The 27,912-nt window shown below is 45.2% G+C and overlaps 1 protein-coding gene across 1 annotated transcript in view; it reads left to right on the top strand.

The window, feature by feature from the left end:
* The window catches only part of LOC138304157 (programmed cell death 1 ligand 1-like), a 220,068-nt gene that overhangs the window by 72,528 nt on the left and 119,628 nt on the right, over positions 1-27,912 (top strand). Inside the window, exon 3 of the mRNA XM_069243972.1 lies at positions 26,773-27,096. Within this exon, the coding sequence (XP_069100073.1) occupies positions 26,773-27,096 (324 nt within the window). The remainder of the gene's footprint in view (positions 1-26,772; positions 27,097-27,912) is intronic.

Genomic DNA, 27,912 nt, shown 5'->3' with positions numbered 1-27,912 from the left:
ATACATAGGTTTACTTGATACCTATCTTTCTTTCTTTATATTTTACTAAATGAAAGTTACTGTCTGCCCAGTATGCAATGAAATACCATTGCAAGGTGCAGCTCAGTTATTGGCTCTGGCTACCTCAGGTTCTTGGTGAACCTACAAGCCCTATATATCCATTACAACCAGAAGGGTCCAGCAGACGCAATAGTATATTGCTTTAGAAAATCTGCCATAGTTAGAAGCAGTTACAGATCAAAACGTAGACACAAATTGCTGTTTTTTCAACTCAAATTCAATATTGTGTAATTTCAACTGTTCTTTGCTATAGGAAAACCTTGAGTGATCTTCACTAATGACCTCTTGCTGAACTCAGAATTTTATCTACTTTTAGGAAATGTATAGCTTTCCGGTATCCATTATTTTACACTCATTTCTGCCACTAACTAGAAAGAGGTTGAAGGCACAAAAAATAGGAAACATTGGCTAAGTCCCAGTAAAAATGCCAAAACTGTTTTGAAAAATTAGGTTTTCTGATTCAAGCCTGCCTGTTACTGAAAGCTGAGAAGATGGTGGTTTTAGCACCACAAACCCTTTCTTGATGCCATTCGCAGGGAAAAAACAGACACTTTCTTCTGCAGCACTTTTTTCCCATTTTTCCAAAAACACAAAAACAAAATGTAGCTGTATTTTTGCTAATTTCTCTGTCCACAAACCCAGGGTACCTTTAGAATCTGCAGGATGTTAAAAAAAGAATGCAAATTTGGTGTGGATACCTTATGTGGACAAAATGTAATAGAGGCTTAAGTGAGAATTACTGCAGATAGCCAAAAAAAAAGGCTTAGCTTAAGGGTGAGGGGGAAGGCCTAACAGCGAAGGAGTGAATGTGTCCTAGATTCTCTAATAATAATAATCATCATACTATTATTAATAATAATAATAATAATAATAAGATGTTTTTCACTCAGTGATTTAATGCACTCCTACCATGCATGCATCACACTCTGTCAGTCGTACTCGCCCACTTCAGATGTGCTTCATTTGTGTGTCTGGGAGCTCTAAATCATAGTCCCCATTAATGGTTACACACTACTCACTCGTTAGTAGGAACTACACTCACAACTCACAATACAATACTTTATTTCGGCCAAAAGCCATAAAAGTGTACAATTAGACACCATGTCATAGTTAAACAACATATCAATTTGTAAAAAAGAAGAATAAATGAATTACCACAGTATACATTTAAAAACCCTAATTAAATTTTAAGATCACATAATTTTAAAACAATACAATACAAGCATTATTATTCTTAAAATCTTAAAATCCTATTTTGTTAAATGTAAAAAGGTTAATGGCTCTTTATCTTATTCCAGTCAAATCAAATAGCAGGTTATTATAATAAATAACTAGGATCAATATATTAAAACATACAATTATGACAATTCTCTAGTTCTTATAGCCCATGCACTTTGCAGATATCTTGCAACTGAGAAAACTATTTTGTCATTTGTATCAGTTATCATTAAACGTAATCCTATATTCCATTCCCTTATCCCCAGTGACCTGAATAACTGGGCAATCCACTTCTTCCTCGGAGCCAAGTATCTGGGGCAAAAGAACATAAAGGGGGTGATTCTAAGGCCCATATTTATACTTTTTGACGCTAAACTGCGCTAACGCAGTTTAGCGTCAAAAAAATTTGCGCCGTCTAACGCCATTCTGAAGCGCCATGCGGGCGCCGTATTTATGGAATGGCGTTAGCCGGCGCAAGCAGACCGGCGCTGCCTGGTGTGCGTGGAAAAAAACCACGTACACCAGGCAGCGCCGGCGTTGGGCAAAAATGACGTTAGGGCGTCTTAAAATGGGGCAAGTCAGGTTGAGGCAAAAAAATCGTCTTAACCCGACTTGCGCCATTTTTTAACGACGCCCATCCCCCATCAACATGACTCCTATCATTGTAAAGATAGGAGTCATGCCCCCTTGCCCAATGGCCATGCCCAGGGGACTTCTGTCCCCTGGGCATGGTCATTGGGCATAGTGGCATGTAGGGGGGCACAAATAAGGCCCCCCATGCCAAAAAAAATTATTAAAAAAATAAATAAAATACTTACCTGAACTTACCTGAATGTCCCTGGGGTGGGTCCCTCCAGCCTTGGGTGTCCTCCTGGGGTGGCCAAGGGTGGCAGGGGGGGTCCCTGGGGGCAGGGGAGGGCACTCTGGGCTCATTTTGAGCCCACTTGTCCCTTAACGCCATGCCTGACCCAGGCGTTAAAAAGCGGCGCAAATGCGCCGTTTTTAGCCACGCCCACTCCCGGGCGTCTCTTTTGCCCGGGAGTATAAATACCACGTAAAGGCCTGGGAGTCATTTTTTAGACGGGAACGCCTCCCTTGCATATCATTAACGCAAGGAAGGGGTTCACGCTAAAAAATGACGCACATTCCGGGAACTTTGGCGCTAGACGCCTCTAACGCCATAGTATAAATATGGCGTTAGTTGGCGTTAGTTTAGCGTCGAATTTGCGTCGAAAAAAACGACGCAAATTCGGCGCAAACGGAGTATAAATACGGCCCTAAGTCCGGCGGGCGGCGGAGGCCGCCCGCCAGACTTCCCCCACCAAAATACCGCTCCGCGGTCGAAAGACCGCTGAGGGTATTTTGGGATTTGCCCTGGGCTGGCGGGCGACCGCCAAAAGGCTGCCCGCCTGCCCAGGGCAAATCAACCTTCCCACGAGGACGCTGGCTCAGAATTGAGCCGGCGTAGTGGGAAGGTGCGACGGGTGCAGTGGCACCCGTCGCGTATTTCAGTGTCTGCAAAGCAGACACTGAAATACAAAGTCGGGCCCTCTTACGGGGGCCCCTGCAGTGCCCATGCCATTGGCATGGGCACTGCAGGGGCCCCCAGGGGCCCCGCGGCACCCCCTACCGCCATCCTGTTCCTGGCGGGAGACCCGCCAGGAACAGGATGGCGGTAGGGGGTGTCAGTATCCCCATGGCGGCAGAGCGCGCTCCGCCGCCATGGAGGATTCTGTAGGGCAGCGGAAAACCGGCGGGAGACCTAGTCTGACCGCGGCCGAACCGCCGCGGTCAGAATGCCCTGCGGGGCACCGCCGGTCTGTCGGCGGTGCTCCCGCCGACCCTGGCCCCGGCGGTCTGAGACCGCCGGGGTCAGAATGACCCCCAAAGTGCGCGAGTGACTCTGTAGTTTTTTTACAAAAATGACAAAATGTAAAATTCCGGTCCTCCGCTCTCCATTTCGCAGTGAATGACTTGAGCGGGAGGATCCCTAACCTAAATTTAATATAGAGCGCTTTAGTATAGGGAGGATTAACATTATCCATATAGGCCTCGAATTTGGGACTACATTTGTGGTCTAAAAACTACAGGGTCCGACTACCTTTATTATTATACCATGTTTGGACCAAAATATTCTCTCAATAGCACCTGTTTATGCGCTCCTTTACTTCCTTGGTCAGATACTGAGGAGCACTCCACACCTCTTCCATATTAAGGAGTTTACACATATCTCTAATGTGTCTAAACCAAGGGATCTTTAGTGCACCATCATCTACTAAAAACTCTTCTAATGCTATATGGAGAGTGGACAAATGCTCAGAAGTCCAAAGCCGAACCCAATACTTGAGGGGTCTTAATGCAATTACGTTATGTATCTCATTTAGAGCTAAATCAAATCTGAGGGGGGTGAGAGGGGTGCTCATCGGCAGTCGCAAGAAGTTTCTTAAAAAATGATTTTCTACTGTAGTCAAACACCTAGAATTAGTGTGACCCCAAAGCTCAGCACCATAGATTGAAGCTGCAACTGCCGCTGCTTTATAAACAGTAATAGCAGGTGATATCTCACCTTCTGAAATATTGGCAATTTTCCTCCCTATAACTGTTGACCTCTGCCTAAGGGCTGTCAAACTCTTTCCAATCTGCGCCGACCAACTTTGATCATCACTTAGCCTTATCCCCAAATAATCAAATTGTCTAACTCTCTCCACTAATTGGCCTGCTACAGTCATTTTCCCCCTAAAAGATTTGTGCGGATTAAAGACCATGAACTTTGATTTGCTTGGGTTTATTTCGAGTCCTCTTTTAAAACAGAATTGGTAAAAAGCATCCAATTAGTTTTGCAAACCCATAGGTGTTTTCAAGATTAATAGTGTTGTCAGCAAACATTAAAATGGGAACAGAGGATCCAGCTAGTTTTGGGGCATCATGGTTACAGTTTAGTAGTTGGTCCGCCACGCCATTGATGTAGAGGTTAAACAATGTTGGGGCCAGAATGCACCCTTGTCTCACCCCCCTATTGACAGGTATAGCTTGTGTCAAGTCACCACTTTGGGACCAGCGTACTTTAGCATACATCCCCTCGTGTAAGTACCTTATCAACCTTAATAGTTCTCCATCGAGTTGATAACTCTCCAACACTTTCCACAATATGTCCCTCGGGACCATATCAAAAGCAGCTTTTAGGTCGATAAAGGCTACATACAAATGGCATTTCTTTAGTGACAAGTATTTCCAACAGAGGAGATTAAATCTGAATACCTGGTCTATTTTACTCATTCCTTTTCTAAAACCTGCCTGGAAGTCGGAGAAAATGTGTGATTCCTCTATTCATACCTGTAATCTGTTCAATACCTGCTTGCTAAATATTTTTTGACTAACATCAAGCAGGCTGATGGGCCTATAATTAATAGGTTCTTCCCTTGGTCCTTTCTTATAGATGGGAACTATTATTGCTCCTTGCCACGAGGGAGGAAGTCCCCCCCCCTTCAGTATCTCGTTACTAATCGCGTTTAGATACAGGGACCAAGTTGTAGGTCGGGACAGAAATAGATCACCAGGGATGCCATCCAACCCAGGAGCCTTCCCTTTACGGACTGATTGAAGAGCCCGAGTAGATTCTTTCAGGGTGAAAAGGTCCAGGGCAAATTTGGGTGATGGAAGTCGTTAGGTTTTGATGGAGCAATAGTTGCACTACTGGTATAAGGTTTCCTATATATGTTTTTAAAATGTGTCACCCAATTTCCTGGCTGGATTACAGGGTAATTCTCCATGCCTTGAGAGCTACCTTTATCTGCCACTAATTTCCAGAATAATTTGGCGTCTTTCCCATGAAGTGCCTCTACCAACCTATTCCAGTATTTGGTTTCCCACTCTTTTTTTGCATTTTTTAGTACAACTTTATACGCAGTCCTAAATTCTCTTATCTCTCTGGACTTCCCTGCCTTCAGCGCTGCCAATAGTTGTGATTTGGCCTGACGGTAGGAGTTGGAAAACCAACTTAACGATCTTGTCCCATTCTGTGTCCGCCTCCTTACTACCTGAAACTGCGACTTTAACCAATTGGTCAAAGAGCCGTGCAAGTGGATCAAGTCCACCAATATAATGTTTGCATACTTCAGTGGGGACAATGTTTTAACAACTATTTGGTAAATTGATAGTTGAAAATTAACATCGCCCTCCACCCATTCCCATTTCACATTTTTAAAATCATTTGTCTTATCTAGGACATAGCCTTCGGCCCATGCTGTCATAGTTTTGCTGGTGAATAGAGAAGAAGAAAAGGTAGTGCTCAGAGCATAATGATCACTACGAGGGAGAGCGACCATATCTATGAGCGATTTCCAAAGAATATCGTCTACCAATACATAATCAAGATGACTAGAATATACTCCTCTCCTATATGTGGGCGACACCGGAGTATCTGAGCTGGTGTTCCCATTTACTATTCTTAGCCCCTTTATTGCTATTAGGTCTTCTAATAAGTCTGACGCTCCCCCTTCTTTCTTATTTATGACCTTAACCGGCCCAGATTTATCCCATATTTCTGCACACTGAGTTCCTTTTTGCTGGATATCATCAATGCAATTCAGTTGCATATTAAAATCTCCTGCAACAATTAGACCCTGCCCACCCGGTAAAGAATTAAGAAGGTCTGTTAGTATATTCATCAATACTGTTTTGGTCCTATGGGTGCCAGGCCTGACATATATGTTTGCAATTACTATACTAAAGGACCCTCTAGCAGTACTAAATTCAACCTCAACAGCTAGCAAGTCCCTAGAAGGGGTTACTAGCTCCCTGACTTTTGGAAACAAATCATATTTTAACCAAATTATCAAGCCCACAGCTGCCCTTCTAGATAATGAAGGAAGCGCGGTCTTCTGGAAGGTCCAGTAACCTTCTCTATTAATCACCGATGAAGCCCGTGTTTCCCGAAGTAAAATAATGTGGTGATGATCTATAAAGTTACACCAGTCAGGGATAGTTGTTTTCTGGAGCAGCCCTGCCACATTCCAGGATAAGAGCCTGATCGGTGGGTCGAATCCGTCCCCCTTATCTATTTGTTTCTCTCCGTTAATGTTTAAGCGAGGCTCGGGGCCATGTGCACTCCCCTCTATTGGAGCACTACAATATACTTTTGGCTCCACTCTCTCAGCGTACAATATCTGGTTACTTGCTGTAATAGAATCTGAGCTGGGTCTACCATCTCTCCCACTCTTCCCCATAGGGGCTTCACGTCAATCTATGTCTGAGGTTGAACTGCACTTTGAGTTCCTTTAAATCCTTCTGGAAATGTCTGTATGCAGGGTCGTTGGGATATTATGGGGGTGATTCTCACCCTGGCGGGCGGCGGAGGCCGCCCGCCAGAGTTCCCCCCTCCAAAATACCGCTCCGCGGTCGAAAGACCGCTGAGGGTATTTTGGGTTTTGCACTGGGCTGGCGGGCGACCGCCAAAAGGCCACCCGCCAGCCCAGTGCAAAACAGCCTTCCCACTAGGACGCCGGCTCAGAATTGAGCCGGCGGAGTGGGAAGGTGCAACGGGTGCAGTGGCACCCGTCACGTACTTCAGTGTCTGCAAAGCAGACACTGAAATACAAAGTGGGGCCCTCTTACGGGGGCCCCACGACACCCCATACCGCCATCCTGTTCCTGGCGGCAGAGCCGCCAGGAACAGGATGGCGGTATGGGGTGTCAGAATCCCCATGGTGGCGCAGCGAGCTGCCTCGCCATGGAGGATTCTACAGGGCAGCGGAAAACCGGCGGGAGACCGCCGGTTTTCCACTTCTGACCGAGGCAAAACCGCCGCGGTCAGAATGCCCTGCGGGGCACCGCCAGCTTGTTGGCGGTGCTCCCGCCAACCTCAGAATGACCCCCTATGTCTCTCTATAGGGAACTGATTTTCCAATGATTGAGGGAGTTTTTGGATAAGTAACACTTGTGATGAAACGCTAGGTCTCGTTCTTAAATCTAATGACAGAAGGCCCTTAACTAAAGTCTGACTCCTCAATTTAAGCCTTATAAAGTCTATTGGTGATCCTGCTCTTGAATATCTTTGTGCAGTGACTATGTCCTCCCTTATAATAGATCTACATTTCTTTATCCCCCTTATCCAATGGATTACTTTATTTATAAGGGAATCTCCTGTCTCATTATAACCGTTGCTCAACTTAGGAACATTTGTCATGTATATATCATGTCCACTATGCCTGGTCTGAGTTGGGGGAGCATTACTCGAAGGGTCTGCTGACCTCTTATCCAAAAGTTGAAGTCTATGTGTCTCACGATTAACACCTCTATTCCTGATTGTCTCACAATTTTTAGAAGTATCCACACCAGAAGGAGTGCCTAGGCCCCCATCAGAGTTCTGAATTACCACGTCGGTCCTTTTTCCCCTTTGCATTTCTGTCATAGATGGTTCGGCTAGGTGAGTTTTCTTCGCCGGGAAGTTAGAGTCGGATTTGGGTATTGATTTCCTTATGTTCCCAACTATAGCAGAGATGCCATCCAACTTCTCATATATCATGTGGCTAAAGGATGTAAGATATTCTCTGAGACTCAATACTTCAGCTCTTATTTGTGCTAGCTGTAGTTCCGCTGGGTGTTCCTTCTGAGTAGGAGCAGATGTTAGCATCTCCTCGTTCTCCCTTAGGATACTCCTCTCAGGGTCACATGGCTCCAGTGAAGCAAGGGCTGAATAGCGGTTAGTACAATTTAATAGAAGGGATACAGCACCCAACTGGGCAGGCGAACACAAATTAGTACTCTCGGCTGGATAATTGAAATTTCCTAACCTAATAGGTTCTGGGATAGGTCCCTGTAAGCTAGGTGCCTGTGGTGCTCTACCCACAGGGGCAAAGAAAGATTTTATGTCCTTAGTAGTATCATTAGCAACTTTTTAATGAGATTTTGAAGGCTTGGTAGCTAACAAGCTTTCCACTTCTTCTATAAGATCGTCAATTTGAGACAGTGTACAGTTTTCAGCAGAGTGCCACGGTACTTTCTTTGCCCCTCCCTGCTCAGTGGGGTTACCACTGGCTTTCCTTTTCCCCATCTTAGTTAGAATAAAAAGTTTTCCCAAGTTCAATGTCACAAAAATGTGCGGGGAAGAACTGAAAGATGGGATCACTATAGCAGTATATACCTGACCTGATAACAACTATTAAGTACTGGTAAGTTGGGTTCTCAACTTAAAAGTTAAATCCAATCACTAAAAAAAAGAAGAAAAGATACAAACAGTACCTCCAGGCAGCCACACTCCTATGTGATGCCTATCCTGGAGCCTTTAGGGAGATGTCAGGGGGGGGGGGCCCTGCCCTGCCTCTTCCTGGCAATGACGGGCAAGGATGGGCCCGCCCTTGGCCCGGGCTTCGCCCGGGCGCGTCCCGCGAGCGGGACCTCTGGTACAATGTTTCAAGGGTTCGGAGCCCTGGTGCAGCCCCTCCTCCGGCGTCAATCAGACGCCAGCACATAGCGCGTCCCGCGAGCGAGCGGGATCGCTGGTACAATGTTTAAAGGGCTCCGAGCCCTGGTGCAGCCCCTCCTCCGGCGTCAATCAGGGTCCAGCTCACATTTCATTTGTACTTCACCTATTCAGACCCATGCTTCATGTGTCCATCAAAGTCCTGAATCAAGCTTCTGCATACGTTCATTGCACATTCTCACTTTCACTCACACTCACTCTTCCTGTGTGCATCACATGCTTGAAGTATTGCTCGCCTTGTCCAAATGTGCTGTGGCTACGCTCAGTATTAATGTAGAGTCATTTTCTAGGGCAGTGGGACAACTTTAGGTTTCTGGCAAGTCACCATTGTGGGCATGCTGTTTCTACCAGTGTTCTGGCTCTTTTGTGTTTTTGTATTCCACAGTACCGTTTGAGTATTCCCTTAGCCCTCTTGACTCCCTACTTTAATTTAGTAGTCCAGGCTTACTCCAGCGGTAGTTTAGTTAGGAGCTGTGATACGGTATGATACGGTTAAATAATGTAACCAGCAAGAAAAACCACAAAGGGCCTTCTTATGTGGCTGAAATATAACACCAAATATTTTAATATCACTGAGAAAGATATAGATTGAGGGACCAAAACACCTGGAGTGCAATAGAGGCACTTTGTATACTGATCGTAAACTGCAATGGTGCTTACTTCACCTGTCTGTTTTCAGGTGCCCCCGACAGCAGTCCTTAGCTACTAGGGATATCCTTGTCACTCTAGTCAATGATTTTTTCAGTGCCTAGGTTGCTTGTATATATCGAACTCTAGTATAAAAGTTAAACTGAAGAGTTTATTTCTGAAAATACTCGATCTAAAAGGATATCAAAATGGAACACCAACAAAGAACTAGGTACTACTGGCTGCCACTGGAACGATTGGACAGAGTCACTATTCTGGGTATCAGCTGTACCAGGGCTTTCTGTCTGTGATGTTCAATGATACGGGCACTAAATACTGATCAAAAGACCACTAAGGAAGCCACTCACACCAATCAGAGTTCAAGGTGCCATATGTCCATAGAAACTGGGTGTCACCAATGGTTGGCACCCATGTGCCATTCTTAAATTTCAACTGCATGTACTTCCGAAAAGGACAGTCACAGCTAAAACAATTTAGGGTCACTTACACATTAGACTTGATGGTCCAACCAGAATGAGGGGTACCAAGGTTTAGTACCACTGTGATACCAAATAGGCTCAAGCTCCACCAATACAGAGCAGCTATCACAATGCTTATGGTGACTGAGGGGAAGAAGAGGAAAGTGAGCTTCTCCCAGACCTCCTGTGCACCAGTAACAAAGGTGTTCTATGGAGTTAGTAGTTCTCTCCTCCACCTCAACAGAGCAACAGCAGACCGAATGTTACAATTTACTCAGCCAGTTTGCTAATCTGTTTTCCTTGACCCAAGGTCTGACGTGTTGGTGTACCCATGATATGGATACAGGTGGCAGCTTGCCTGTTATAAATAAAATCTACTGACTCTCAGACCAGGGCAAAGTAAGCATTAAGGCTGAAGTTGAAAAGATGCTGGAATTGGGGGTGATTGATCCCTCTAGCAGTCTATGGGCCAGCCAAGTGTTTTTAGTGCCCAAGTCAAATTCAAAAGGAGGGAAAACTGAGTTTAACTTTTGTGTGGGCTACAGAAGTTTGAATGCACTCCCCAAGACTGACGCCCATCCCATACTAAGAGCTGATTATCACATTGACAAGCTGGGGACCACTAAATATCTGAGCATCTTTGACCTGACCTCAGGTTGTAGGCAGATAGCCCTCACAGCATTAGCCAAGGAGAGGTCTGCCTTTTTCAATTCCTAAAGGCCGCTTTCAGTTCAAAGTGATGTCCTTTGGACTGAAAATGCACCTGCCACCTTCCAGAGGTTGGTGAACAGAATAATCTCAGGTTTGGAAGACTTCAGTGCAGCATATCTGGATAATATTGCTATGTTTAGTTTCACCTGGGAGGATCACCTGGTCCATGTCAAAAAGTGCTTTAATCCCTGCAACAGGTAGGGCTGACTATCAAGGCAAGAAAGTGCCAAATAGGACATGCTTCAGTTGTGTACCTGGGACACCAACTTGGTGGAAGTTAGGTACAACCTCTTCAACCCCAAATCCAGACAACACTGGCCTGAAAAGCTCCTAGACCACAACTCAAGTCAAAGACTTTCTTGGCCTGACTGGGTATGCCAGAAGATTTGGGACGATAATGGCACCTTTGGCAGAACTAACCTCCAAGAAACAGCCCATAAAAAGCATCTGGATTGACCAGTGTCAAAAGACCTTTGACACCCTAAAGGAAACTTTGTGCTCAGTACCTGTTCTGAAGGCACCTGATTTCAGCAAAGAGTTTGTTGTCCAGGCAGATTGGGGCAGTGTTGTCACAGCTAAATGATGAGGCTCAGGATCAACCAGAAGCCTTTATCATTAACTCCTCCCGAGCAAGCAGTGTTGAGTGCCTTGTAGAGGGAAGCCTTTGCTGTGGTTTGGTCCCTGAAGAAGCTGAGACCCTGCCTATTTGGGACTCACTCCAGAGTTCAAACTGACCACAGACTCCCAGGCGGCTATTACAGATGGGAACAGAGAACCCCAAATTGTTGAGGTGCCCCATTTCTCTACAGGGCATGGACTTTACAGTGGAATACAGTCTTGGGACTTGCTATGACAATATAGATGGCCTTTCCAGGTTCTTTCACATAGATGGTGAGAACTACCAGGATAAACGTTAGTTGCTTAACACCATTCATCTGGAGGGGGCCATGAAAGGAAATGCCTTTTTTGCATGATTACTCACAACATTTTGCACTGATGCTGCTGGTTGTTCGACTCTGAAAGTGCAATGAGGCCTGCTAACCAGACCTCAGTGCCAGTGTTCTAACCCCTAACAAAGTGTATGTTGAACTGACTCCCGCCCAATTGACATAAGAATCTACTTATAAGTCCCTAGTATATAGTACCAAGGTACCCAGGGCCGGTGAGCTGAACTACAAAATGACTCTGAGCCTGCTACTGTAGTCTGGAAGAGCAGTTTTAAACTACTAGATGGACTTTGCTATTTAAATTAATAGCAAAGCCCACACTACCTTTATCAATGTATGCAAGTCCCCATAAGGAAAGCCTATTGAACCCTAAGGCAGGGAGCTATACATTATTAGGTGGGGTATATATTTTATTATGCACCAGCAGCAAAAACCCTAAATTGACATTTTTACTAAGTAAGCCCAGTGACTCCATTGGCTAGCACAGAGTTACACGCTGATTCCAGCTTTCCTAACTTGTGAATGGGACCGAAAAATCGGTACTTCAAGGTACCACATTAATCATGGCATTAAACTGAACTTAATCCCCAATTCAAATTTAATATCACTATCAAGGAAAGGCAACTTTTAGAAAGTTGTCACTCCACTTGCAGTTGCTGGCCACCAGACAGCCCTCTGCCCTCCTGGGGAGGAGTGTGAATGACTCCCCTACCTTAGAACAATAGAGGTGTGCTGCAAAGGGCGGTATTACCTTCTCCTCACAGGAAGACACACAGCGTGTTGGCCAAAAAGACAAGCTTAGAAGGAGAAGCTGCCTTTGAGGGGCAAATGCCAACCACACTCAAGAGGAGCTGCTCTTTTGTTCTCGTAGATGGGCTGGTGAACAGAACAGAGGGGGGAGAAACCAGATATGCCAGTTTTTCTGTGGGCATGTAGCTCACAGGTAGCAACACCTCCAGGGTCTGAGGAGGCATTTAGGCATCTTGAGAGTGGGCACAATAGTGCACTCTAGGATTGCCGCAGGCCGGATGTTGTCACAAGGCAGGAGGGACCCTGGTAGACTATAGGCTAGTGACTACATCATCCCCCCAGGACACTTTCTGGCATAAATATGGCACCCCTGACAACCTGAACCTCAGGAAAGAATATTGAAAAACAGGAGAAAGGAATGCCCTGCTGATCCCTGGACCAGGCAAAGAATCTGCACCTACTGCTGGAGTGCACTAGCTGCTCCTTGGGCTAGAAGAGAGAGGACTATGGGGCAGATTTACAAGCTCCTTGCGCCACATTAGCACCATTTTTTTAACGTTAATGTGGAGTTAGGAAGCCATTTCTGCCGCTCTGGATTTCCATAGTGGCACAATGTATGCATTATGGCACTTTGCACCCCCTTGCGTCACATTATGCCTGCACCAAGCATAATATATGCAAGGTGGCGTTCCGGCATCTAGAGGGCTGCAAAAATGGTGCAGGGTAATCTACAAGATTTCACTGTGCCATTTTTGGCATCATTTTTTATGCCTGCTCAGAGCAGGCGTTAACATTATGCAGCCATATTAACCTATGGGCCTCCTTGCACTTTGCTCCACTGGCTTCAAACTTTTTGATGCTAGTGGAGCAAAGCATCACAATAGCGTCAAAAATGTTGACACTATTGGCCTAACCTTCGCCATGGTGTGCTGTATTATAAATACAGCGCACCCATGGTGTTGTTAGGTAGGGCGACACAAGAAAAACTTCCCCTGTGTCTGTAGTCTCTGGCTCCTAGAAAAGTTTCTCAAGAGCCCCAGCCTGCAAAGGTGAACTCCAAGAGTCAGCCTTCTGGCTCCTTGGTCCAGTTCCAGAGCCATAGAAGCTGAAGTAGCTGTTTTGGCTGGTTGGTAGCCACCTTCACTGGATTGTCGCTAACCAATTACCACCAAATGTACAGTCAAGAAGGCCATTCCCCTCATTCAAAAGTTGCACCTAAGTCCAGGGAGAGTTGTTAGAGTGCAGATTGGTCACCCAACACAGACAGTAGCCTTCGTCAAGGGATACTGCTGGACGTGCTGTAACTAGAGGCCAGTAGCCCAGGCATAAAACTGGGCTTCTGCTGGCTGGAAGAGGACTTCGAGGGTTGCCGACTCCTGAGGCCAAGGGGTCACATACCCTTACCAATAGACAACGGAGTAACCCAAGGAAGACCCCTGTTGATCACACAGCAACCAGAACATCTTTGAGCATCCTGAGCATCCTCTTTCCTTAGTATTAGGACTTTTCATTTGAAGTCTATAGCTGTGTTGATGTTAAGTGTGGAACTGAACTCTAGGCTGCTTTGATGACCAGGTAACTGTCCAAATATCCCTTATTTGATCCCCAGACTTTTCCCCTGTTGGAATTGGTCACCCAATCCAGGCCGGAATAGTTAAACACAACTCTTTAAAACTTTTCAAAAGTTTCCAAATTTTACGGTTACCAGTACTTGTTTGCACTTTGGACTAAAACTCTAATAATTATGTTTACTTAACATTATATGTCTCCCTGGACCCCATCTGATTTTGCTAAATTGTTGCTGGATTTCTTTCGTGATGTGCAGCTTTCTTATTTTGTTGTTTGGTGCTTCTAAATGCTTTACATTAGTTCCTTTGTTTAGGCCTTGCTGCTCAAAGCCACAGCTACGCAGCCTTGAGCAAGAGGTTTTACATATCAGCCTGACTGGTGAGTGTACTACATGGTGAGGTCGATGAGGTCGCACAACTACACCATACAATAATACACCACAATCCTCACAGAATGGAACTGAAAGCCCCTTTGAATTAAAAAAAAAAAGATTACACCTCCCTCTAGTTCACATGACACTTTGACCTGTCTGCAAACTGATGGGAGTAATGAACCATTAAAGAACACCAATCACTTTAAGGGTTGCCTTCGGGAAAAAAATTCTTATGACTCAAAAAGTCTTATTCAGATTTGAGTGTTGTTTAAGTCTACAAGTTCATTCTTAAATCATTGGAGGATCTTCTACCAGGGTGGGGCTACTTTGTACTTGTATATGAGTACTGAAGCTTGCCAGTTGCCCCTCGCCTCTCTTAATGCCCAATACTGTGGGAACTATATCAAAAGGCCTTCTTTTATTGTTAGATTTTAAGTGTGGAAACTAGATGTGGAAGATAGAAGTGATATTCTGTCTTAAGTGTAGCAGACTAAACAGGGAGGAGTAAATGATCACATAGCAAACACATTGAATTACAGGGTTTTTCACAGCCCAGCTGCTGTATGGCTGGTGCAACCAGGCCATCTCATTTGGATTTGTACACCATGCTGACAGAAAATATTCTCTTTTAAGTGCAATAAGAAAACTTCTTTTAGGTTGCCAAACATAATGTACGAAAACGTTCCTGTGCATCTTATGCAGTTATCATGGTAAACCTGATAACCTATCAGTGTAAAAAACTACATAGGTTATAGCATCAGGGCATGAAATGGTATGGTAAAGCATCTAGACCACCAGACATTAGCATAATTACTTGAGGCCTTCTACGGGTGCACACTACGTAGAAATTGCAGAATACTCGCTGGTCTGGGCCCTAGGAGACCCAAAACAACAGTCATAAGCAAAGTGCACAACGTTAAGGCAAAGCACCTGAATAAGTAGAGACACATCAATTCTTCCATGACGCCACACTTTTGGACGCCTTCCCCAGAACATTGCTGCTGGTGCACCTGCTCTCTTATTATATGTTGTGTGGTGTGTGATAACTATGATTCTCTGAGAGCTGAGGGCAAGCGTCCCCGATAGGCTGTAGGAACTCCTGCGCACCCTCTACACGAATTCCGGTGACTTCTGGCAGGAGCCCAAACTCGCTTTCTGATGGCAGCAGGGGCCTCCGGTGAGGGCCTGCACCACGAATATGGACAGGATCACTCCAAGATCTAGATGAGGCATCTGTCAAAGTTCCTGGTGCCCTTCAGTATATCAGCCACAAGCGATCTGCTGCTGTAAATGTTTGTGCCCCTCGGGCAGGGGAACGACACAACCCTGAAGTCTAAGTGGGGGGACCCCTCAGTTGTCCCCCTACATGTGCAAGGTTCCCAGGTGAAAGTAGCGGCCCCCAAGTGCGTGGCGCAGCTTGGGGTGTAGTATTACTTTTGCCTTGGCCGAGAGCATGGGTCGGCAGACACACTCCCTCCTTGGCTCTCACTGTAACTGCAAGGGTGGGAGGCGATCTCCTTAACCTCTCCACTCATCTCCTCCAGGTGAAGCTGTCTCCCTTTCTCTGCACGGGTGCACCGGTACATGGTTCCTCGCTTCTCCCATCCTGGAGGAGGGGCATGCTGACGGGGGTGCCAGATGATCGACCAATGCATGCTAGTCAGCGAGAGAGTGCCTCAGGGTGGCATCTCTCTCCAGCATGTTGTACATTCTGACCCCACCTTGTTGCAGCCGCACTGGAGGATCTCCCGGCGACTAACTGTGACGCCGGAGACCGGGCAGGATCACGGACACATGGCTTCCCTCAGCGCTTTCACGGGCAGTAGAGTGCGGCGCTGGGGGAAGAAACTAACAGGAAATCACTCTTCACGAACGAGACGCTCCCCACATGCTGCACTTGTAGAAGCCCAAGGGCAGAAAATAGCGCTCTGGCAGAATCTTTTGTTGTCCCTGAGAGTACCTAATCAACAGGTGGGGCAAACCAATGAGCCTACTGAGAGCACTGGGCCCAGAAGGGGTAGCAGGCAGGGCAGCACATCAGGGTCCCTGTAACGCAGTCCTTCTCACAGCCCAAGCAGGTAATTCCAGTAGCGGTCCTTTGTGGAAGCACCCCAGTGCCTTGCAAGAACAGAGTTAGGGGGCAGGTGACAGCAGAGCACTCAGCAGAAAAGCAATCCAGAAGGGCAGTCCAGATGAGTCCTTTGTGCAGTCCAGCAGTCCTTCTGACAGAGGTTCAGCCCCTGTTCCCAAAGTGCTCTAAAAGCAAGGGGTGAGAGCCCCTGTACTTAAACTCCAGGGGCCCAGCTTCTAGAAGGTTTCTAGCCGGATCTGACCAGTTCCAAGAATTTCCCCTTCTCTTTTACTCTGGCACCAGATAACAGTATGGGGTAAATGAGCCCTTTGTGTGAGGGCAGGGGACAGCCTATTCAGGTATAAAGTGTGAACAACTCTTCCTCTCTACCAGCCCAGGAAGACTATCAGTATGCAGATGTAACCCTCTCACACCTAACCCACCCTGATGGATGGCTGTCTAGAGAGTATGCACCAAATGGAGCTGTCACTCTACGCCAGACATGGATTGGAGTCAGGCTGCAAGGCACCAGAGTTATAAGCACAGAGAAATGCCCACTTTCTAAAAGTGCCATTCCTAAAATAATAATGTAAAACCCACCTACACCAGTAAGCAGGATTTCTCACTACCATTCCAAACATACCAAACATGCACACGCTATTCCTCACAGAGCAGAAGTTACAACTTAGATATCTAAGGGAATTCCCAATGTAAACCTATGAGAGGAGCAGCACTCACAGTAGTGAAAAAAAAATAGGCTGTGTGTCACTTCTAGGACATGTAACACATAAAAATATATGTCCTACCTTTTACGTACACAGCACCCTGCCCATAGTGCTATCTATGGTCTACCATAGGGGTGACAGGCATAGAAAAAAGGGAATTTAGGCCTTGGCAAGTAGTTTAAGTTGCCAAGTCAATGTGGCAGTAAACTGAGCATGCAGGCACTACAGTGGCAGGCCTGAGACGAGTTTGAAAGGCTACTTCTGTGAGTGCCACAATCTGTGCTGCAGGCCCACTAGTAGCATTTAATTTACAGGCCCTGTGTATATAGTATACAAGGGATGTACGGGTAAATTAAATAAGCCTAACAGGTGTAAACCAATTATACCAAGTTTGAAGGGACCGAGCACATTCCCTTTAGCACTGATTAGTAGTGGTAAACTGCCCAGAGTCCTTAAGCCAACACAAAGAGGATCAGAAAAATAGGAGGAGAAAGGCAAAAGGTTGGGGGATAATCCTGCAGAAAGGGCAATTTCCAACACTTAGAAAGACTAATTTTCTTCGGATATGAGCATAAGAAAACTGGACTTTATGAGGTGGTAATAGAATTGTCATAGTTGGACACTGGATGGCTAAGTGCCCGTCCAAAATGTGCTAACATTTGCTTCAGTTAGGTTAACTACTTTATGCCATGCTCACATCTCCTCTAGGCAAATTTCCCAAATTCATGCTGATCAACTGCACATAGTTGTTTTAACATCATTGTGATAGCTGATGCCATGTTACATGTCCATATTAGCCATAGCAGAAAAGGCTATACTACTTATGACATTTTTAGCCCCTCTATCATGCTTGTCAGCACTAGGGTTGGATTCACAAATAGCCAGCTCAGCTTTTAGAAGTTTATATTCTTTGTATCTTTTCTCAAGGTTGTTCATACCATTCTCATGAGAATGCTGCAATGAGCTCAATGTTTCAGTTGTTGTCCAATGTACTCCATTGATGCCAATATTTAAAAACTCTGGGGCATATTTAAAAGGTGAGTTGTGTCGCTCTTGCACCATGCAATGTGGTGCAAGCACAATGCAAGCCCAAAATGAGATCTACGAAGCAATGGATGGCCACCTTGCGTGGCCCTGAGCGGCTTCATAAATTTGGATTAAAGCTACGCAGCGCAAATCTCTCTGTTGTATTACTTTGCCCCAGGGAAGTGTTCCATGGTGTCCCAATGCAACATCCATAAATTTTGACACATTCCCAAATTTACCAGAAGTGGTAGACCTAGGAATGCGCTAAAATGCTACACCTTCCCAGGTGAGGCGTAACAAGGAGAAATATCTTTATTTCTCCTTGTTACTTCCCTTTCTATATGTGCTGCATTCTGAAGCACACATAGAAAGAGGAATATGCCTCAGGGAGTTGTTTTTGTGCAGGAAGGTGCCCCTTCCTGCACAAAACCAACCCTCCTTACAACATAGGCACCCTTGCATCATGGTGCAAGGCTGCCTCCGTTGGCACTAGGCTGCCAGTACGGCACCAGCGCAGGAAGAAAGGTAGGAATGTGTTGTACTCTCTTAAATACAACACATTCCTGCCCTTTCCCTGTGACACAGTGCAGCAAGGTGACTTGCTGAGCTATGCTGCGCCACATCCTCATAAATATGCCCCCTCCATGTATTAGTGGAGGGGCATTTGTATTGAATGCACACTGCTGACCAAATGAGAACCATTGTCACTTTAACTTGTGATGTCACAATTTTCTAATTTTTGCTTTATAAACGTGCTCAGACTTCAAGTAGGCATGTGAGAAGATTCTACTTTGATGATTTTAACCATGTTCACGTTTGCCCATGAAGAACAAACGATCTCTTGCTGGCCTGAGATTTCGAAGTTCTTGCACTGCTTATGCTTTAGAGGAGCTAGTGTCACCTTCGCACTACCGAATTAGAGAGTTTGCCAGGTGGATTATTCTGTTGACTTCTATACCCCTAATGACACTGATGTCAGCATGATAAGGGAGGAATGAAATTCAAGCAATTTTGATAATAATTACTGGTTGTAGGAGGCTGGCCTGGTTTGTAGTGGGTACCTTGGGTACTTACACCTTATACCAGGTTCAGTTATCCCTTATTAGTGAAATGTAGTTGTATTCTAGCAGATTAGGCTGATAGAGGTAGCAATAGCAGAGCAGCTTAGGCTGAACTAGGAGACATGCAAAGCTCCTGCAATACCACTTATAGTTACACAGTACTTATACGCAAGTAAAGACAGTACTCAGTGTTACCAAAAATAAAAGGTAGTTTATTTAGGTGACAGTACCAAAAATATCTTAGAGGCAATACTCCTTCTGGAGGTAAGTATTATACACAACATATACACTACACACCAAAATAAGGCAAGTAATTAGACACAGGATAGTGCAAACAATAGGAAACGCTACAGAATGCATTGAGAGAAAATAGGTCTGGGGCAACACAAACCTTATACTAAGAAAGTGGAATGCGAATCACAAATTCCCCCCTAGACAAGTGTAGTGTATGCAGAATCGCTGGAAGAGTAAGAATACAGTAAAGGTAGGTAAATTACCCCACCTCAGAGCCCGGAAAAGTAGGAGTAAATTACTGCAAGTTTCCTTAGGACACACTACACATTGTGATTGGGATTTTGCAGCAGCCAACCAAGTCTGCAAAGAACAACTGCTGGATTCCTGGACCTGAAGACCTGCAAAGGACGAGGACCTAGTCCAGAAGTCGAAAGAAGTTCCAGAAAAGACAGGAGCCCCTGCCAACCCAGAAGAGGGTGCAAAAGAAGAGTCCACAGTTAGTCGAAGCGGGTTCCTGCATGATGCAAAGGATGTCCCACAACGTGAAGATCGTTGCAGACGTGATTTCGTGTTGGAAGTTGCCAACAAGCCTTGGCTACGACAAAAGTGCGTTTTGCATCAAAATGCCGCTGGATGGACCCAGGAGGGACCTGGGGGACTCAACTCTGTGTGAGGAGGAAGGGGGGGCTCTCAGCACTTTAGAGAGCCCTCAGGAAGCCAGCCAGCACCCCCGGAGGTCCCAGGACACGGGGACAAAGGAGGTGCAAAATGCGGTTGATGCAGCGCAACAAAGGCAGGTCCTACACCGCTGGAGAACAACTCAGCGAGTTGAGCATCACAGTATGGACTGCTGGGGACTTGGGCCAGGCTGTGCACGAAGGAATTTTGCAAAGAGTGCACAGAGGCCTCAGGAGGTGAAGAAGACGCAGTACACAGGGGTACCATCACTCTCTGGGAAGGCAATGTCTTACCTCCTCCAAATTGCGTCAGCAGGATCTCAGGACAGTCTATGTTGTTGATGTCCAACCTCTGTGTCCTTAGGAGCATGCTCGCCGCTGTGAGAGGAGTCCAAGGGTACCGGTCATCGTCTTGGAAGGTGCCTGCTGGAGCAGGGGAGTGACTTTGTCACCCCAGGGGAGATTTATTCGGTCATTCTGGGGCAGGATGAAGACAGGGAGTCCTCAGAGCATGCACACTGTGGGAACTGTTGCATTTGCTGACTTGGAGCAGAGGTTGCTGAAGAAAAGTATCTCTTGTGGATACTTTGTTGCAGTTACAGCGTTTCTTGGAGCACGCTGTCGTGATCCAGTGTCAGAGGAAGCTGAAGTTGTTGCAGACTATTCCTGAAGGAAACTTGCGAACAGAATCTGAAGAGAACCCACAGGAGAGACCCTAAATATCTCTGCGAGGGGGATTGGCTACCTTATTAGGTATGGACCTATCAAGAGGGGTCTCTGATGTCACTTGCTGGCACTGGACACTCAGAGGCCTCCAGAGTGCCCCCACACCTTGCAAAGCAAGATGGCTGAAGTCTAGAGGAGCTCTGGGCACCACCCCTAGGGTGGTGATGGACAGGAGAGTGGTCATTCCCCTTTCCTTTGTCCAGTTTCGTGCCAGAGCAGGGGACAAGGGGTCCCTGAACCGGTGTAGACTGGCTTATGCAAGGAGGGCACCATCTGTGCCCTTCAAAGCATTGCCAGAGGCTGGGGGAGGCTACACCTCCCCAGCCTGTAACACCTATTTCCAAAGGGAGGGGGTGTAACACCCTGATCTCAGAGGAAATGCTTTTTTCTGCCTTTCTGGGACTGGGCTGCCCAGTCCCCAGGAGGGCAGAACCCTGTCTGTGAGGTGGGAGCAGCTGTAGCTGCAGTTCAAGCTTCAGAGAGCTGGTTTGGCAGTACTGGGGGTCCATAGTTGAGCCCCCAGGGTGCATGGAATTGGCTCCCCAATACCAGATTTGGAATGAGGGGCGATTCCATGATCTTACACATGTTACATGGCCATATTCGGAGTTACCATTGTGAAGCTACATATAGGTATTGACCTATATGTAGTGCACACGTGTTATGGCGTCCCGCACTCACAAAGTCTGGGGAAATGGCCCTGAACTATGTGGGGGCACCTTTGCTAGTGCAAGGGTGCCCTTACACTTAGTAACTCTGCACCTAACCTTCAGCAAGTGAAGGTTAGACATATAGGTGACTTATAAGTTACTTAAGTGCAGTGAAAATGGCTGTGAAATAACGTGTGCGTTATTTCACGCAGGCTGCAATGGCAGGCTTGTGTAAGGGTTTTTCTGAGCTCCCTATGGGTGGCAAAAGAAATGCTGCAGCCCATATAAATCTCCTGGAGCTCCAATGCCCTGGGTACCTAGGTACCATATACTAGGGACTTATAAGGGGGGTCCAGTTTGCCAATTGAAATTGGTAAATGAAATCACTAGTCTACAGTGACAAATTTAAAAGCAGAGAGAACATAAGCACTGAGGTTCTGATTAGCAGAGCCTCCGTGACACAGTTAAGCACTACACAGACACACACATTAGGCCATAACCTATAAGCAATGGTGTCCTGACCAGCAGGATCCCAGTGAGACATGCACAAACATACTGACATACAGGTAAAAATGGGGGTAACATGCCAAGGAAGATGGTACTTTCCTGCACTGGTTCCGATGTATAATGTGGTGGAATGCAAAGAGGATGAGAGGGAAATTCCAGGCCAGGTGGAATTAAATCCTGCACCAAAAGGTACTAACCGGAGAAAACACACAGCATGTAATAGTACAGATATCCTTAGAGACATAGGTCATCCTCAAGTAGGTGTGAGCACCAAAATGGTACCGCCCACTTAAAGAAACAATTACAAAGAAGGTTGGCAAAGCTGACGGTTTTAAGCCCCAGTTCCAAACTCTTAGGCTCTATCCCAAAACATCCCTCAGGAAAGGAGAACATGAAGCCTGAAGACCTTGGCGAAACGCATCCTCCCCCAATTCAAAGTGGATTTTTTAAAAGTTTCACAATCATCTCCACTAGGACTGAGACCTTCCCAGGGATCTGCAAGATCCCCAAATATGAGAGTCCAGTAAAATCTGAAATTGAGTTGAAATGTCCACACATCTTCTCAACCAAGTCGCCTGATACTTCTTTCTTTCCAACCCAATGATACAGAGAGACACCTTCGAGCATGAAGTTTGAAATTGGACTGCAAGCAAACAAATGGTTTGCAGAGCAAACAGGATTCAGAGAATGACTTACGCATGAATTAAGGGGTGCCAAGTAATTCCTGGAGGATGATTTACCTTAGATTACACTGACTAGCATAAGAGGTGAATCCAATTGGAAGGAAAATGTCGATCAGCTTCATGATTTTAATGTACTTAAGCGTCTGACACTGCTATATACTTCTACTCTTACAAATGAGACAAACTAGAAAAGCTCTACCTACTTGCAGGCATCTCACCCTCCAGGGACAGCTGTGAAATTTGAGTGCCATCAGATGGTGTTGGGAAATATTATACATTTCATACACCCGGGACCAGATTTACTAAGCGTTTGTCCTTGCATCGCGCAAAGCGACTCAAGGACAATGGAAAGACTTCAGTAAGATTCACAAAGCCATGGAAGGGGCAATGTGCACCGTCTTCCGTGACTTTATAAACAAATGTGACACAAGACAGTCGCTTGCACTGCATTATGTTACATTTTAAGGTGGTAGCCTTTCAATGGGTGGAGAATGGGCATTACAGTGCACCCACTCATGTTTTTGACGGAATTCCAAATTCGCCAAGGTTTGTAAACCAGGGATGTGCATCATATCGGAACGCCTGCCAGAGGATTGCATAACGAGGAGAAAAAGCACAAATACCTTAAAAGTACTGTCAGGTATTATACTGAGTTTAGCTTTAGAATATATGGCCAATGAAGTGGGTTATGAAGGCTTTGGCTAAACTGGGATGTTTTTTATTTCACTATGAGTTTCATAGCAGGGGTTACAGAGATTACACACCTTGCAGAGGCAATGATATGTCTTCCCTTTGCACCTGCTTACTCTTGATCATGCTCACCAAAAAAGATGGCTGAGTAGGCACAAACACACCCTTACCACTCACATACATTTACTAAGCAATGAGCACCTCTATCAACCAACAATGTGATGTAGCCTTGTTTCTTTAACCAAAAACACCTCATAACTTACTAAAGCTGACACACTGACCATACCGACAACACTCCACCACAAAACTGTGGGTGGAAACATTTGGAAATCTGCCATGCTATTGTGCAATATGCAACTGCAAATTATTACTGACAACTTCAACACAGCACAAACCCATCACCAAACAGTACACTGGTAATCAGAAAGCCATTTGAAACTAGGTTAATGCCTGGCACAAAGAAAGAGGACAGGGTCTCAAGTCACCCTGGCCTTCGAGCTTTGATGTCTGTGATGGAATACGGCACACAGTTCATGATTAGTCAGTCAAACAGCCTCTGGTCCCTTCAGCTGCTGGTCACAGATTTTAAGGGCAAGTATTGTGTTAACAGCTGGTCTCAGTCTAGCTTTTTAGTGACCAATGTTTACCTAGGGATTCTGGTGCACCCCTGAATTAGCCCACAACCACAAGATACCCACAGATTGAGAGCTAGGGTGCAATGCTTAATTTGTAAAAGAAAGCGTGCCGGTTCCTAAAGCTCTGCTGAGAACCCCATGGCTGATGCTATTAAATGTCGTCATGCTGAATACCAAGGCTGGGTAGTCTTGACTCCACCCCAGGCCTCTTTAATCCACTACCAGACACTACCTACCCCTTTATCTCACTCTTGCCGGTCACTGCTTTTTCCCTTTATGTCAGTTTTTCCCTCTTTCTCTTCCTCCTTTTTTCGCCTTTGTGTATTTTTCCCCTCTCTTGCTCTCGATCAAAGTCTGATGAGGAAAAATAAGTGCCAGTCCCCAGAAATGAGTACTGGTGGTCCCCACCGGCAACTGCCATCTCAAATTGAGCACTGTTAGGTTGACATCAGAACGTCTATCCACTGTACCTCGGAGGAGTATGTTGTAGGAAGATGATTTCAAAGTGTGTAGGTTTGTTACAAGACCCACAATTTGAAGAACACTATTGGCTATTCAGATGGATGTGTTTTGAAAAGGAGATACAGGCACCACCAAAGTCGCAAGCAACTTCAGCAGCCTTTGAAGGTCACACTCTTTATCTACCACTCGACTGTGTCTTTGGCATAGGTGCACAATATGGGGACACAGTGCAGATGGACATAGACACATCAAGCAGGCCCAATAGCCAACCAAGTCATTATGTATCTTCTGCATAGCATAGACCCCATGGTGATTTGATTCTTATATGGTTCATGTTAGGGCTGCAGGGACAATACCCACTGGTATTGAGGTACCGTCAGTAGGGCCAATGAGGTAAAATTATGTCAATTGAATGTGAAATTTGAGGGGATAGGCCATACATTTCAAGTGGGGTAAAGCTGTTGGTGGGAAGAATAAGACCTGCTCCGCACTAGGTAACCAACCAGGTTTTACTCACCAGCTGTTGTTGAGCAGGTCTCTGAAACAAACATGAACTGTAGCCCAGAAACCAGATACGGATGAAACCATACCACAGAGACTAGTTCAAGGACAATGAAACTGGAGTGAACATAACTCTAAAGCGGAAAACCTCCACTGTTTGCTGTATGTAGTATGTCTTTGAAGAGAACCTACATATGATACAACTGAGTGTATGTCAAAATAACGAGGTCAAGAATATCAACCTATACTTCTATCAACTACCCAATATCAACATCCAACATATCATCAAGATAAGCATAACTGGGGAGTATAGATTTACTCTTCTAACTCCACCTGTGCTTAACTTGAAAATATGTTGATAGTTGATATTGCGCATTTTAGAAAACATCTAGCTATGGCTTTATCAAAAATAGGCAGCAGTGAATAAGCATTTGCAGCTGGTACCTGAAAAACATAAGGCAAATAACAATTCACAACTAATACATTACCAAATCTCCACAGTAATCAGCTACAACATCTACTTCATCAGTGGGACAGCAACAGTAGGCACCAACATCAGGATAGGAATGGGAATAAGGACAGGGTAATGGTTTGAATTTGGACTATAATATACACTAAACCATTTAAGCATAGGTTCTTCATAAAGCAAATAGAAACTCTAGGGCTCAGGATACACAAAAAAAACAAAGAAGAATGACCCACAAACAAAGGTGACTGAACATTAAATTAAACCTGTTAAATGAAAATGATTGGATAAAGTATAAGGTGAGAAAGTTATGACCAATCAGAACATTAACAGATATCAAAATTATACTGTTATTTTACTCCAAGCTCTTCTATTTGTTGTTATTCCATTGACAAAATCTAAACTAATACATTAGTATCATAGACTTCCTCTTCTTCCGCCTCATCTGTGGATCCTTTGTTTCCACTCCACCAAAATATGAAGCCACAGGAAGACCGATTACAAAATATGTTACTTCACCATTTCTTTACCCTGGAGGAAAGACATACAAGTTAAAAACATATCTTCAAACAATGAAGTCAGTCAAACTACGTAACACTCTAAAAACATTTTATACAGCTTGCATTGCACAATGACCTTGAATCTGCTTCTACTTCAGTCCAGCAGAGGCCACTAAATACACATGTATTTCTACCATTGGTTTTAGTTAAGAAACACACTTGCTTGTAATGACAGAATAATTCCATCAGCTTAAGTTAGCACAGACAAAATATAGGCCTTACATGAGATGGTGACCATTCAATTAGTCAGTTTTGTAAACATAATCTCATTTTCTATTTAATTCACACTTTAATCTGTAAGTATGATTATGTAAAGACTCAACATTTTATCAGGAAAATCTCTGCTCTCACATTAGTGCTCTGCTGCTTGAGCACTGTGACACACGTCACACCTTGTGCAATGCTTCAGCTGATGGAAAAGCAGTCCACGAAGTTAAAAGAGAGTGGGATAGAACAGCCACCTACAGGATGGATACTTTTTCCATAAATTCCTGTATTTGTGCCCTTGTGTGCTGTGGAGCATCTGTAGATGCATGTTTATTTGGTGTCTAGGTTACGCTCCTGCTCCCCAACTCATTTATGACAAAAGGCTGTCATGCAGATTCAAATTCTGATTCTAAGCCCTTCCCAACCAGCAACCAAAGGGTGCAACCTCAATATGCACAGAGCAGTATTAGTGTCCAGTGCTCACACCGGAATGTAGTGACCTGCATGAACTCTTTAATGTGTAGGTAGAATGTAAAGCATACTGTATAGGCTTGTCCCACAAAGGGAATACTGAAAAAATGTTGGTCCTGTATTGTGACTGACCACCTTCGCATCTGCATGATTTGATCGATTCTGTTATGGCCCCTGCTTTAACCCTCCATGCGATTGCTTCTCAGGTACAATTTCCTCGGCTACAGAGAAAGTACAGGAGATCGTTGGCAAGAGTGGTGAAGGAGTGCAGCTCTGGTGTCTCTTTCAGGTGACTCCAGCCTCTGTGGCCCCAGGACAGTTGTCCGCACGCTGGACTAGGAAAGACGGAAAATCTCCTTCTGAACAGATGTCACACACTATCCTGAACCCACCAGAGAACATGAATAAAGCGTGGAATGCAACCTTAGTCATAGAGAAGTTGACACCTGCTGATGCCGGATTGTACCACTGCACCGTAACCTTCCAGGAAAAAGAGGAAGAGACCTGCCACTTGATGTTGAAGGTGGAAGGTGAGGTTACATACATCATAGTAGCATTTCTAATCACATGGGAGGAGGGTCACCACGGATTATAAGTGCAAATCCACTAACTACTAATAGGCACCCCTCCTTCGACTGAGGATTTATGATTATCATTCTCATCACCACTGCTTGGTGGAATGATCTAATACACATTCCTGATGTCATGTCCACACTTTTCAAACTCTTTCAGCCCAAAGGTCCTTCTAACCTTCATAAGCCAACACTCATTCTTGATGCCATTGCACACTACTCTTTCCTAAAACCATTGACTGTCCTTACACAAGCAAAATAAGTGCAGGTGCCAAACATATTTTTTAGTAGCCAGCTGCCAGTACTGCTGAATGTGCTACATGAGTGATTCCACTTTGTGCGTCTTTCATCCACCATCCTTTACTTTTTATCTCACTCTTGCAAGTTCTTTTTCATGCATGCTTTGTCTCTGTCAATATAGCCCTACCTTTTGCTTCTTTCTTTCTGTCTTTCTTTCTGTCTTTCTTTCTCTCTTTTCTCTCTTTCTTTTTTTCTCTCTCATTTTCTAGGTAAATGCCTGAGAGGTGAAAAATAAATGCTGGTATCTCAAAAATGAGTGCTGGTGCTAGCCCCCTGCTACTTTTGCACATGTTAAGTTCTTTGCCAATCACTTCATGCTATCATCATTGCTAATCCTTCCTTTCCTCCTCATGACTACATAATGGAGCCATTGATCTGCGCTCCTTGTTCCCACCACATGCCACCTGTCTCTCCAGCTGCTTTTTCCCTGCAGTCCCTCTTAGTCATACCACATAGTACACCACCCAGCAAACA

The sequence above is a fragment of the Pleurodeles waltl genome, chromosome 7 (assembly GCF_031143425.1).
Source record: "Pleurodeles waltl isolate 20211129_DDA chromosome 7, aPleWal1.hap1.20221129, whole genome shotgun sequence".
NCBI classification, from domain to species: domain Eukaryota; kingdom Metazoa; phylum Chordata; class Amphibia; order Caudata; family Salamandridae; genus Pleurodeles; species Pleurodeles waltl.
This window is presented reverse-complemented; position numbering and strand designations above follow the sequence as displayed.